At 43.4% G+C, this 14,795-nt stretch overlaps 1 protein-coding gene across 1 annotated transcript; it reads left to right on the top strand.

Moving 5' to 3' along the window:
• Positions 1-6,957: 6,957 nt before the first annotated feature.
• On the top strand, positions 6,958-14,436 carry LOC307229533 (up-regulator of cell proliferation-like; the record flags this gene model as incomplete). The annotated part of the gene is made up of 3 exons (XM_079999532.1): positions 6,958-11,366; positions 13,474-13,660; positions 14,344-14,436. 3 exons carry the CDS (start codon positions 6,958-6,960, stop codon positions 14,434-14,436), a joined length of 4,689 nt encoding a protein of 1,562 aa, XP_079855658.1.
• Positions 14,437-14,795: the final 359 nt, after the last annotated feature.

Genomic DNA, 14,795 nt, shown 5'->3' with positions numbered 1-14,795 from the left:
TGTGTATATATAAAACAAGTTTTTTTCCGACGAGTGTTCAAGTGACCCCCATAGGAGAGAACCTGGCCAGGTTATTTGGGTTTGAGAGCCCTGATCTATAGGCTACAAATTTTCAGAATTGGCTACTGATGTACTGATGCTCTTGGACACAGCCATCAGTGGTGTGACCTGGGGTCATTGGTTGTATCAGGTCTTGCATCAGACACCCTCACCCAGGTGACCCAGCTGATCCAGTTGATCAGGCCCCAAATTGTGTCCAAGTAGCAGTTTGTCCACGGATCATTTCTTTTGATCTACAGCATCAAGATGTCTTCTCGGCAACCTCAGTAGTGGATATGATGACAATCTTCCTGTGAGCACCACTGATTCCCAGAAGACTGTCGTTCTTGCAGGCCAGGGTGAGTGGCCCGCAAACCCCCTGCAGCCTACTTAAATGGTCATGCACTGTGTGCGCCACCCCTGCCTACGTCTCTCGCCAGTCTGTGTACTTGGCCCTTTTTCTTCTTATTGCCTTCCTCCATTTGGTCTTCCCAGGGGACGGTCAGCTCAAAAATGACAACCTGCCTTGTTACTGATGCCAGCACTATGTCTAGCCTGAGGTTGGTCACTACAATGGTCTCTGAGAATTTGAGCTGCCTCTCAAGGTCCACCTTCATCTCATGGTCCTAGCTTTGAGCAGTAGTCTTGCCGATGTTCTTTGCTCTGGCAAACATGATTGTCTTGTTGGTTGAAGGCACTGGCTCCAGATGATGGCACTGCATATGGTGTTTATTGCCTTCAGAACCTGCTCATGCCACCAACAATAGTAGCCCTCTCCCAGGGCTTGCGGACAACAGCTTAGGATGTGGTCAAGTGTCCTCTTCCCTGGCACGAGGGGCATGATGTAGAGTCCTTGCTCCAGCAGCAGTAGGTCAGGCTGGGGAGTACATTGTACGCAGACTGGATCAGGAACTTCATGTGATGGGTCTCTGCCTGCCAGAGCTCAGACCAGGTGATCTTAAGACCTTGTTGTTACATCCCCACCTTCCTACTGGTTTGAACCTTCTCAACCCATGATTGCACCTCCTCTTGCATCATCTTGCGCCATTCTTTGCCTCGGACCTTGTCATAGAGTATGGATTCGTGTTGCCATGGCCTGCCCGACCAGAGGTTCACACTAGTACACTGTGCCACAGCTGCGACTCAGCCTTGTCGAGTGCCTTCTCTGCCTTCCACTTCCTCCCAGGCCTCACTTCAATGCCACCGTGAGATATCTTCAGGTTGCTTGACTCACTGTACTGCAGGATCTGTCTACCACAGGTGACAATGCAAGGGAGGTTGCTTGTTGTTTGTTGTTTGTGATGAGCTTCTCCAGGTCCTGGATAATCCATCTGCACCCAGGCGCTGATGACATTGTCACACTAAGTTCTCCACTTGGTCCCGGGACAGAGCTTCCTTTGGCAGCCCTAATGACATCCTGGATCTCCTACCAACTAGACTACTTGTTGTTGGTGCTGCAGTGGCCATACATGAAAGTTTTCCTCCCTTGCTGGGTCACTGTAGGTGTTACAAGATGGTCGTCAATCTCCTCATTGAAGCAAGCAAGATTGCTGAATTGCTGCCCGAGCAATTGTTTTGTGATCCCAAAGGGATTTGCAATAAAGGCAGCCCACTTCCTGGCTCTCTCTGCCTCCACTTTGCTCTGCGAAGGGTGATGAGTCTCTTCCTGCTGATCTTATGGAGTTCTGCCAATCGCTACTTCCCTCCCTCACTTGCCTAGTTGAACTGGTGCTTCAATTAGCTTTGCTTCTGCCTCCAGTTCATGATCTTTCTTGACTGCCTTTCCACCGTGCCAGATTTTTCAATTGCCAGACTGATGGTGAATGTTGTCAGTGTATGTAGCTTCCAGTCTGCGTTGCCCTTCATTGTTGCCTAAAGGATCCCACCAACATCATTGTCGAACCAGAGCGTCTCCTTCTCTTTGCTTGCAAGAGGTCACTTGACATGCCAATGTTCTGTTACTTTGCTTGGGGCTGAAGCTAATGGAACATGTAGGCTCCGTGCTGTAGCCTTAATACACCAATTTGATATCTAATAATTAATCATTGTCTCATTGGGGCACCATCTAATTTTATTTAGTTAAAAATGTGTTTCATTTAAGTAAATCAATCATCAAGTTTGATCTACCAGTCTTGTACCAAAAGTGTGTGTTTCTCCTTCATGGAGAAAACAAAACAATATCCTTAATAATAAAAGGAGCATTTATTTATGCTAAAATACTTGGCAAATAAAAGATTATATAGAGAGATGGAGAATAAGGAATGAAAGAATACAAAATCAATTAAACAAATAAGAAAAGAGTCATTGATAGATTGATAGAGTCATTGCTGATTTGGAAATAACGAAGAGAGTGTGTGATTGGGGTTACAATGAAGGGACCAGGAGATTAAATATAGTTCTAAGTTCTCATCTATTATACACCAACTCCCATTCAAGATGCTGTAGACGTGTGTTCTGGCCAGGGAATGAGAGAGAGGAGGCAGGTGGAGCAAAACAGCGCCTGTTTGCGTGTATTTATTAATAATTTAAACAAAAGGCGGCTCGTGAGCTAAAAGGGAGAAATTAACTGCTCGCTAGCAAATGAGGAAAGGGTCCAGAATGACGGAGTTTAGGCACGCACGTGTTTTCCCTACAGCACGCATCTCCCTCACTGCGGGGAAAAACAAAGCCTAAATTACTTCCTGGATCTGGATCGGACGAATCAGGGATGGGAGCCTGTGCCGCCTATCTGTAGCCGTGGCTTGACCATGACCCCTTGGCCTGCCACGTAATCTCTTGAACTTAAACTTGAACTTGAACATACCCCCAACAGCTGACTCACCCCCAAGTTCCCCTGTGATTCCTGTTGTACCGCGTGTAACTTTGCTCTCAGGTCCAGGACGTACTGGACCTCGTTTTTACTGGTGCTGGGACCTTCCTGCGAGTTTTCCTTAATCAGGTCGAGCACCCCACAAGGTCTCCTTTCAAACAGTAGTTCAAAGGGGGAAAACCCAGTGGAGGACTGGGGAAACTCCCGCACTGTGAACAACAGGGGGTTCAGCCATCTGCCCCAATTTCGGCTGTCATCGTGGACGAACTTCCGGATCACTTCCGGTTTTTCAACATTTTGTTGAAGCGCTCGACCAGGCCTTCCGTCTGCGGGTGGTACACGCTGGTCTGAATAGAGCTGACGACCAGTAAGCGTGCGTGACGCACACTGCGTTTATGTCACGATAGAAACATTTGTAGCTTCAACATAGTTTGGTTACAGACTCATGTTGACACTGTTCTTGTTTAAGCACAGAGAATGTTTGCAGACAGGTCCTCAGGACTTGTTATCAGTTCATGGGGTGTGACTTCGGTGAGGGAGAATAGGAAGGTGGTGTGTGTGTGTGTGTGTGTCTGTGTGTGTGTGTGTGTGTGTGTGTGTGTGTGTGTGTGTGTGTGTGTGTGTCTGTGTGTCTGTGTGTGTGTGTGTGTGTGTGTGTGTGTGTGTGTGTGTGTGTGTGTCTGTGTGTGTGTGTGTGTGTGTGTGTGTCTGTGTGTGTGTGTGTGTGTGTGTGTGTGTGTCTGTGTGTGTCTGTGTGTGTGTCTGTGTGTGTCTGTGTGTGTTTGTTTTAGAAAGGCAGCCTGGTTATACCAACAAAGGTTGTAGTGTCCTATTGTATCATGGGGATTTTCAGTCTCAGAGTCTGGAGTTGTGACTTTCAAGTGTTTATTACATGTCTGTCAAAACGAGACGGAGGGAGAAAGGGGTAGAGTTTCATCATAGAGTTTTGGGGCCCTTCTGTGGCTCAGTTGAGGGTTTTCGCACCAGTTGTCAGTTGCTTCTCACAGACCTGCTTGCCAGAAGGGAGCCGGTTCAGATACACAGGCTTTAATATGTCTCTCTTTTTAGTAGGCAAAGATGACTCCATAGTGCTGGGGTGGAGTCCAGGGTTATGGATGGCTGTTCACTACAGTGCACCGTGGAGGGACTCCAGGCCAGGCTTCTCCTGTGCCTCACCAGGAACATTTCCTGGTGGATTCTATGCGGTTTCCTCCAGATCTTCCCATACCTGCATCCCACACTCTGGGCATGATGGAGAATGCATAGAGAGCTGAGATGTCTTGGTGCAACTTGGAATGAGCATCATGGTTCACCGTTAAATAGAGGAGGGAAATAGTTTGGTCTACTTTAGGTTCCTCTTCAGCTGAATGACGATGCGACAGAAGCTGGTCGGGGATTTCATTTTATCAACACAGACTGGTGATTGCCTGGCTATCTTATGCATAAGAAATCAGGCAAAACCCTGCACAGTTTCCCTTAAACTATATCAATGATGGGTCAAATTCCAAGGCAACATTTCACCAGCCACCATCCAAAGCATGTGCATGTGTAGGTGTATTCATGTGTTGTAGTGTGGCTTGTCGTGTGATGATTAAGGATTCTTCTAATTCTTAAAGATTCTTCTAATGATGGTATTATGTTTCTTCTAGTCTTATATGAATTAAAAAACCTTTACATGTTTCATCTTTTAACTCATATCTACTGTATTTCCTCAAATGTCATTATTTCTCTCACTGCAGGCCAAAGAGAGAGGAAGAAACTCAGTCTATATCATCTACCCATTCGGCAAAGTCCTCCCGTTCCTTAGAACCTAACCCCTTTGCACAAAATGAGTGGTGAGCGCTGCACTTTGAAATAAATACTGTTGTGTAAACTTTTTTTTTTACAAACCAATGTTGAAGCCCAAATCTAAATTCATGTGACTCCCAGTAATATGTAACCCTTTCCAGACAATTGACAGTCACTGCTACACTCCACAGGACAAAAGAAGTGACATGTGACCTGTGCTCCGACCACAAAGCAGTGAAGACCTGCCTAACCTGCAACATCTCCATCTGCGAGGTGGACATTAGACAGCATTACCTCATTCCAGCCATGCAGAGACATATCCTGGTGGACATCACAGAGGATGTGGACAACAAACGCTGTCAGCACTTTCATAGAACTCTGGATGTATACTGCAAGACAGACCAGATGCAAATCTGCAGTCACTGCTCAAAGACAAGCCACAGAGAGCATGACTTGATCTTCATCAAGGTAAAAGTTTGAAGTTACAGATTACCTATAAATATTATAACAGACCCTGCGGCTGATTCTGCTTCTTTTTCACAGGCATAATAACAATACATTTATGTTGTTTGTCCTACAACAGACTCCAGCTGGAGAGCAACAGCCATGTTGGCCACTCCCAGACGATGGTATGTATCAGCAAACAACCATTTTTCAAGTGGCCAAGGATACTTACACAGCAGCGGTCCTTTGGTTGACTAACATATTTCTTTATTACACATTGACATTTAAACTAACACTGTGGATGTGAGTAGTTTAAAGGATAGGCTTGCTATTTTTCAACCCAGGCCTTATTAGAATGATTCCCATCATTTATTTGCATTGTGACAAGCTGGAGGAGCGATAGTAGTAAAGCACTTAATATTAAAGCATTCAGCGAGGTTGTGCTGTGAACGCTTATATATGATGGGAACCAACATTTTAATAAAGCACATGCTGAAAAATAGCAAATCTACCCTTGATTAAATATGGGCAGGGGCTGCCGTGAAAAGATGTCACATTGGGCCCGACCGCGTCACAACTACACAACCAACCACACAACTCCAGAACCCAATCGACCCATTCAAAGCTTTAATATACAAAAGATCTCTCTGGATGTTTACTTTTTTTTACTACAAGAAAAGAAAAATAAACCGTTGGTTTTATTAGTAAATTGTAAATAAAATATGATGTTAGTTAATAATTTAATATTGAAAGATTATAATAATGATAATAATAATAATAATAATAATAATAATAATAATAATTGTAATCCCCCTGCATATGGGTGTATTGCAACAGTCATGACACATATTTATTTTGGCCTAATTTCTGTGCCAGATTGTGTGCCCCCTCCTGGTGAGATGAAGATCCAACCATTGAACGCTGACTGTGTGGCTATCAGCTGGGAACCTCCAGAAGGACCTGGCGGGCCGACACAATACAGAGTAGCTTGGCAGTATGATAAAGAAATAAAAAATGTGAAAGTCGAGAACGTATGCCAAGTTGAGATCAGCGGACTCAAATTGGGAAGAAAATATGACTTTGCTGTGACAGCAGAGGTGGAAAACGACAGGAGCATCTGGATTAGAAAATCATACTTCACTGGTATGTTTAAGTCTCTAATAGTGTTTTCCATTGTTTATTGGTTCTTTGCAATAGTTTACAATTTTATTTCTATGTTTCTATTTCAGTAATCCCACCACCGAAAGACTTGAAAATAGATGGTCTAAATTCAACCTCAATTACCCTACAATGGATCAAGGCTTCCCAAATATATGAAGGTCAACAGCATTTTGTAATTTCCTATGGCATCCCTGGAGCAGAACCAAGGATTATACACACAGAAAGCTGCACCAGAACTCTTTCTGACCTCCAACCAAACACTGAATACTCAGTCAGTGTCTCCACCGTGCTGCCAGAGGGTGAACAAAGTGAACCTGTGTCTTCAACCATTAGGACCAGTAAGCTCTCATTATCTCAGTATCCAAAATCCATAAAGATAAAATCCAACCACATATTTTAGAGGATCTCCTCAACTTTTTTGCAACTATAACAATTTTTAATTAAGACAACCAAACAAATTGGTTAATTACATGTGCATTAACCTGTCCTGTAAGGCGTATTTCATACACACATGTTTTACATCTCAGTTCGATCCGAATCATCCCTTTCTTTGGTCTTCTTACAATAAATTATTGTGCTGTAACCCTTTGCTTAAATTAGTTAATCACTGTCCATAATGCTGTTTTACGTATTAACTGTGTCTCTTAGATGAGTATGGGTTATGCTTGGTTATAATACATATTTTTTTCATTTGTCAATTCACAGGTTCCTTTCTCATGGAGATATTAACTAATGTGGGACTGAGTGACCATTATCAAGACAAACTCAGGTTAAGTGGTGTTCTGGAGATCAAAAGTGTTACTATGTCAGAAGAGCAACTTGACACAATGCAGTCACTTCCTGGGGCCTTTTTGAAGAAACTTATGCTGGCAAATGTAGATGCTCGGAGTGTCCGGTGTGATTTGTCTGATGAAAAGGCATACATTGTGGAATTAGATAGTTATGAACATAATGAATCTGAGAGCAATAATGCCAATGCTATCAACCCATTGGATCTCATCACTGCACTGTTTCTATGCTCTGATGGGTCCCTGCAACAGGAAATGATGCGGAAAATGGCAATGTGTCAATTTGCTGTTCCCCTTCTGTTGCCCAACTGTGAGACAAAGCAAACGACTTTGATGATCTGGGCAATGCGAGAAATTGTCAAGAAGTTTAAACCTTTCACATCTACCGGGACATTGGTTGAGGAATGCATTGTTGTCTCTGAAATTCCACTGGTTTCCTTTGTCACCCTGGGAAAAGACAGATTAAACAAGTACCAGATTTTGAACAAGATGCAAAGCAACGCATTTGTCCATCGCGACATGGATTGTGACCACGCACCCCGCAAGATATCAGATGGTATTGTTGAAATCAGCTGGTGTCTCCCATGTGGAAACAGAAACATAGATATGTTCGATAAGCCTGTGGCAGTAGCCAACCTTAGAGGAGACATTCTGTCCTTCAGAAAAGAATTCTCCTTCCTTTGCGAAGTATCAGCTGCAGTGTACATTTTCAGTGATGATTACATGAATACCATGAGTGTCCTGAAAGGGAAAAACTTAAAAACACAACTTTTTCTGGTTATGGACGGACAGCGAGATGTATTTCGAAATTCGATCAGAAGACAAGTCTCATTTGACTGCAGCACACCGGTGAAAATGATCATCAAGAAAAGGCAGCATGATGCTGACTTTGTCAAAAACTTTCAGTTCTCAGTAACTAATGTTTTAAACGATAAACCAAATATTGTGACGATAGAAAAGATGGCTGAGGTGGCACGTCACCATGGGATTCTGGTGGACAAGGACAGTGATGAGTGTCGAAAAGCCCAACGTATGGCAGAGGAAATATCCAGCAAAATAACAGACACGCTGAAATTCAAAGAGGAACATCTACCTTTGCAAGGAATTCGTCGGGAACTCTCCCAAGTTGGCAGAGAAAAAGACAAAGCAGATTCCGTGGAAGCAAATTCTCTGACAACAAAAGAAGAAAGTCTGAGAGAAAAACTAAAAATGTTCAAAATGACGTCCATCATGGAAAAGTTCATCGACGCAATGTTAGATCAAAGCACAGAGGAGCGCTCCTATTTCCTCCAGTGGATGAAGATGAACCTGGACAACATGTCACGACAGAACTTGTCTGATTTAAGAGCGCAGTACAAAAACATTTGTCAGAGTATGCCAAAGAGAAATGACCTGATTGCGTGTTTAGATCAGAAAATGTTTGATTGCTCCTTGGGGTTGGAACACTTTTTCCGTGAATTGGGTCAATTATATCAGTGGTGCATGTCCGAACGTTTTTTCCTGGAAAACAGCTGTGAAAACAAACACATAGAGCAACTTCCTCAAATGTATGCTAAGATGCTGTTAGAAGGTCTCCCAATCGAACTTGTGGATGGTGACATGTCCGACATCCCGATGAAGTGGATAACAGATGTGCTCACCTGCCTCCACTATCTAGTCAAAACAAAGAGCAAGATCAGGGTAGTCACGGTTTTAGGAGTTCAAGGCACAGGTAAATCCACGCTCCTTAACACCATGTTTGGTGTCCAGTTTGCTGTCTGCACTGGAAGATGCACCAGAGGGGCCTTCATGCAACTGATCAAAGTTGACAGGAAGCTGAGAGAGGATATGAAATGCGACTTCATTATGATCATTGATACAGAGGGGCTCAAGGCTCCAGAACTTGCTCAACAGTGTGACAGCCGTGAACACGACCGAGAGCTGGCAACACTGGTCGTTGGCCTAAGCGATGTCACAATTATCAACATGACCATGGAGGCATTTGCAGAAATGAAAGCCATATTGAAGATGGTGATGTGCACCTTCCTTGGGATGAAACACGTGCAAAAGAAACCAAAGTTCTTGTTTGTGCATCAGAACGTTACAGACATGTCCACAGACGCCAATATAAGAGAAAGGAAAGAATTGTCGGAACAACTGGATGAAATGACTTTGGAAGCTGCCAAAATGGTGAACAATGACAAAATCAACAAGTTCACAGATGTAATGGATTATGATTCAGACACAAGTTGCAGCTATATGCCAGGGCTTTGGAATGGAATCCCCCCAATGGCTCCAGTAAGTGTTGCATACAGTGAGGCTGTCTATGACTTGAAGAAGAAATTGATTCAAGAACTTCAGCAACAACAAAGGGGTGATTTAAAAGATTTTCTGGAGCTGATAAAGAATTTAAGGGAATGTGTCAAATATCAGAACACATTTTGTCTTGGGAACAAGCTTTGTGCCGCATTCAAAAATTGGGAATTGGTGTTCAGCAGGAAAATTGCTTCTTGGATGGAAAAGTCTGAAATGCAAGTTTGTGATGGTGACACAATTCCTGAGCAACAGCAATTCCTGAGGGAAGCAAATACAGTGCTTGAATTGGCAGAAAAGGAAATGTTGCACAGCCTTGAGAAATACCTTGAACAGCAAGATCTCCCCACCAGCATCATTGAAAAACATAGGGAAGAACTGACTGCTAAGGCCAAGAAACTATGTGGCGACACTGGAAGCCAGGTGAGAATCAAACTACAGCAGTCATTCAAAAAAAAAGTGGAGGTTAATGTTAACAGCATTAAAAGTCCACAAGCATTTATGCTGGAAAAGCACATGCTGGAGCTTCTGCATCATTGCAAGAGCTCCCAGACACCGGTTTCAGGTAAGACACTAATACAAGAGTTTGAAAAAAGGTGGAGGAAAGCTGTAATGGATTGTGAGATCAACATCATGGAAGTCCCAAAGAAAGATGTCGCCCAGGAGGTGGCTGCCATGTTGAATGAAAACCTCATTCAGCACAACATTCACTGCATGATAGATGGAGAGACTTTGAGAAAATGTCAGACGGATGAAATTATTGTGGAATCTGGTAGTTGGCTTAAAAAAGCTGGTGATTTGGTCAGACATAGAAATTGGAACTACCACCATAAACAAATGAGGGAGCTGTGCAATAGTGTCATAAACCAATGCAGAGAGTTCATAACGGATATGGTGGAAAGGGAAGCTGACTACTCCAACACTCTTATCCAAGACATGCTGAAAATGATTGATCAATCAATGCAAAGGCATAAGAAATTGGTGTTGAGTGAAGAAATGGAGATCACACTCAAAAGGCACATTTGCAGCATTGCAGCTGCAGAGTTCCAGGGGATGCACAACAATTTCCTTGTTACAAGGGACCCACAGAAAATGCTAAAGGAGTGGAAAAAAAATTACTTAGAGGACTTTTCAGATAGGTTTCACAATAAAGACCAGGGCCAAAAGAAAGCAAAGGAGTTTGTTCGGCTTTGCTTACAACCTGCAGTTTTGGACTATGTAACCATGAGAACTGGACCAGATGTTGCACAGCAACTATTGATAAGCACAGGATCAAAGGATGTCAATGCACAGAGAGCTCTCAATGTCTTGATACTAGAGCAACTGGTATCCAAACTGGACTATGAGAAATACTGTCAGTACATCCATGACTACGAGAGGTTCGTAAAAAACTGGGTGCTTGATCATCTTGAACAGAAGCTTTCCAAAGAGGCCTCCCTGGGCAAATTTGAAAAGAAACATCTTACAGATGCAGCTGACATGATAACCACTGCAATTTCAGAGGTCAGACACTCTGCTCACGCCACCGGGGAATTAAACTCCTTCATTAATTGTCTTTGCGATGCACTGAGCAAGAAGCTTCCCTTGCCAGCAAACGCTCTCGATTCCATTATGATTCTGGACTTGGCTTATGAGGAACAGTTTGCAGACCATCTCACAACATATGTGAGTGAAATGCAGCTGCGCCTCGCAAAACAGTACGAGGGGAGCGACAACATCAGAAAAAGAGTGAGAAGTGTGCTCTTTAATACTCAGCAGCTAAACCAACTGCTTGGCTGCAAGGAACGATGTCCCTTCTGCAAAGCCCCATGTGAGGCGGGGGACGGAGATCACGATCAACACTTTTCCGTGGCTCACCGTCCTAAGGGCCTGAGCGGCCTCAAAGCCTCAAACACATTGGTGGCAGAAACATGTTTTTCAGTAAGAGGCAACACGTCGACATGGAGCCTGTCAAGCAACAGTCAAGCAAATGAGAATGGCAGCATGCATTTCCTGAACTGGAATTTCACTGTTGGTCCCAACGCAGAGCTATCAAACTACTGGAAGTATGTGATGGTTACATTTAACGAAAAGATAGCAAAGGATTTTGGGGTGCTTCCGGCTAAAGTCCCTGAATCCTGGAAAAGTCTGACGCGCAGTGATGTATTCAGTGGCTTGAAAGGAGCTTTGAAATAACATTAACCATTTAAGCGACATCATAACCACTGCGATCAACAATGACAACTTTGAAACATTAGCTATGGTATTTCACATTGAACATAAGATGTAAAATCAGTGGCGGCTGGTGGTGATATTGGATGGGAGGACTTAAGAAAAAAAAGTGGAAAATCATGGGATACAGAAAAAAACAATATCATTCACTTCTCATTAGCCAGAACTTCCTATGAAACCATGAAACACAACATTTATATGTTTGACGTTTGGTAAGCTGTAAATTGTTTGGAAGATGTGTACCCGGTCTGTTTACTTCCGTTTTAACTCCAAAACATCTGAACAAATAAAAAAAAAACTCCACCTACATCAAATTTTTATACTTTCAACTAATTATCCCCCCCCCCCCCAAAAAATACAGGGAGGGCTCAGCCGTTTCATCCGTGTGTAAAATATAGTGTGTTATTGCTTATTTTGTAAAATGAGTTGTTAAATTGTATCTCTACACTTTAGAGGAGATAGACTTTTGTTTGTTGTGTTAAGTTAACGACAATGATCTTGACTTGCTCATTTTTGACACATATTTTCTGAAAGATTAGAAAATCAGTGTGTAAACTGTATATGAAAAGTCGAAAATATTGTGTAGAGTGTTGGTTAATCTACGTTTGGTGCCATTTATGTTTTAAGGCGTTCGGTTTCTCAATTTAAAAAAAACTGAAGACGAGTAGAATGATAGATTCTGTACCAGCACTGTTTTACCATTATACTGTATATAAGACTTCATCAATCCACCAATCTTATTCTAAATTACTTAAATGTTTTAACGATATGAGATAGGGAATCCACTTTTATTACTCAAAGTTTTCCATATATGTGACAAGCAATTGAAGGAAAGTGTAATGTTCCATTAAATAAGAGAGATATATGTTTTTTTTATGCTTAAAAACTAACTATACTGCTTGCCTCTTATGTTATCACTTGAGAAAAATAATAAAAATAATTGTCAGAAACCATGTTCAACGTGTTTAAATAATATGAGAACACTGAGAAATGACACTTCAGAAGTGGAAATTGTTTCATGTTTGCCCTGTAGCTATAGTTATTTTAGTTATTTTAGTTTTGCTCATTAACAGCGACTAGGCTCTACCAACTGGAATAATTATTATCTTTTATTAGGCCTGTGGCAGTTCCGCCTTCCACCCCAAGTGGCATTTTCAGGGGCCTCCAGCACAGAGACACAGGTGATTGGATTGAAACACAGCAGTTCCATTGTAGAGAGTGGGCTAGGTGGAACAAGTCCCGGAGCAGATGGACAGCAATTCATGACAAGGGCTCCTCTCCTGAGGAGCAGGTATACAGCCACACTGAACCTGGGCCCCAATTACCTAGACCCAGGACAGGTGTGACTGCTCCACACACTGTTACCACACCACAAGGCCTATTAGTCTTATCGAATTTCTTTGAACATCATAGATTTACAGATTCTCAATTCAAAGATAATTAATTTGTTTCAATCAAGAGCACTCTCATGGAGATCCATTTATTACATTAGGCATGAACTTTATTACATAAAATGTTACACACTTATGTATTTCAGCAGAACAGAACCAGGGACAGCAGTTTAGGGAAGTTTTTACATTAGAAGATGGGGGATGGGTGGGGGCTGGTTCAGACAGCGGCATACAGCAATGCTTGAGATGCATGATGTGGCAGACAAAGGGGTGTGGTCAAGTATCAGCTGCAGATGAGAGGAAGATTATTAACCCTCATTATTATAAGACTAATGAAGGTTAATAATTGAATGCTGCTGGTTTCCTCTGCTGGGTTGCTCACTAGCCTGTGCGCCGATCTCCTTTGTAAGACAAAACAAAACGTTAAGAAAACTCCCTGCCTTGAGTCGGCCCAACCAGCTGATTCGGCCGATTTGGGCAAGAGGAGGCAGGCGGAGGGCAAACATCGCCGGTTGGCGTGTTTGTTAACCATTCTTTTAAAATCAAACAGTGGGGTACGCCAGGTGGGGTGTCTGGCCGGCTGCGGTGTGGCGGGCCTTGCCCTTACGCGAGGCGTGGGTGGCATGGGAGTCCTGCCGGCTCGCCTGCAGGGGGCGGCCCTTCGGGCGGGGTGTATGTCGCTGTGGGGCCGGGATCCGGGCCTGCAGTCCGTGCCTGACGCCCGTAGCCCCGGTTCTGTGCCTGCGGCTGGGTCTTGTGCCTGCACCTGGGAGTTGGTTGTATGTGTGTGCCCCCAGGGTGCGGGGTCTCTTCATGCTCCCTGGGACTGGGTCATGCTCCTTAGGGCTAGGCCTGGGGGTTGCTCCACAGCCCTCTGGCTTCTCTGGCGGCCCGGGGGTCTTCTGTGGCTGCAAGGCAGGGTACTCAGGGCTTTCCTCCCTTCCTCTCCTCCCTTCTCCTTTCCTCCCTCATTTGCTGCCATAACTGTTTTTTTAATACATCTTGTGTCCGATGTTTATGTTTTTGTGTAAATGTTGCTTGGTTCTATGTTTATTTGTCTCACCGTGGGGATTCTCCCCCTCTTGGAGTAGTGATCAGTTGTTTATAGACCCAAACATGATAATTAGTTCTCCAAAGAGGGGGGTTGGTGGTGGTTCTCTATAACCAAAACTGTGCTCTTGTCATCCTACAGGTCGTCCACAGGACAGAGTTATTGCAGCAGTTCTTGATGATTTAAGAATTAATAAAGAGTTGCATTGCAGGTTAGAGAACTTGAACTCCACTTGCAGACTAACTCTGTCCTGGATGCAATGGCGTACAAAAACTCTGTGTTGTATGCCCAGCAATGCTGACAGCACAGGTAAAGAAAAATAAAATTAAAAAAAATAAAAATGAGGGTGATCCTGGACATTTGATGGAGATCCTGGATGTTGATGGAGATCTTGGATGTTTGAAGGAGATCCAGGATGTTGAAGGAGATCCTGGACGTTTGAAGGAGATCCTGAACGTTTGAAGGAGATCCTGGATGTTGAAGGATATACTGGACGTTTGATGGAGATCCTGGACGTTTGATGGAGATCCTAGACGTTTGATGGAGATCCTGGATGTTTGAAGGAGATCTTGGATGTTTGAAGAAGATCCTGGATGTTGAAGGAGATCCTGGATGTTTGAAGGAGATCCTGGATTTTGAATGAGATCCTGGACGTTTGAATGAGATCTTGGACGTTTGAAGGTGATCCTGAACATTTGAAGGAGATCCTAGACCTCTGATGGAGATCCTGGACCTTTGAAGGAGATCCTGGAAAGAAAAGAGACTCAATATGAGGAGGAATGAAAATATCAAATATAATATAACAGTGTTAGGATCACGGC

This window comes from Zeus faber (genome assembly GCF_960531495.2).
Source record: "Zeus faber genome assembly, chromosome: 4".
Classification (NCBI taxonomy): Eukaryota; Metazoa; Chordata; class Actinopteri; order Zeiformes; family Zeidae; genus Zeus; species Zeus faber.
The sequence above is the reverse complement of the archived record's forward strand: the minus strand, read 5'-3'. Positions and strand labels throughout refer to the sequence as shown.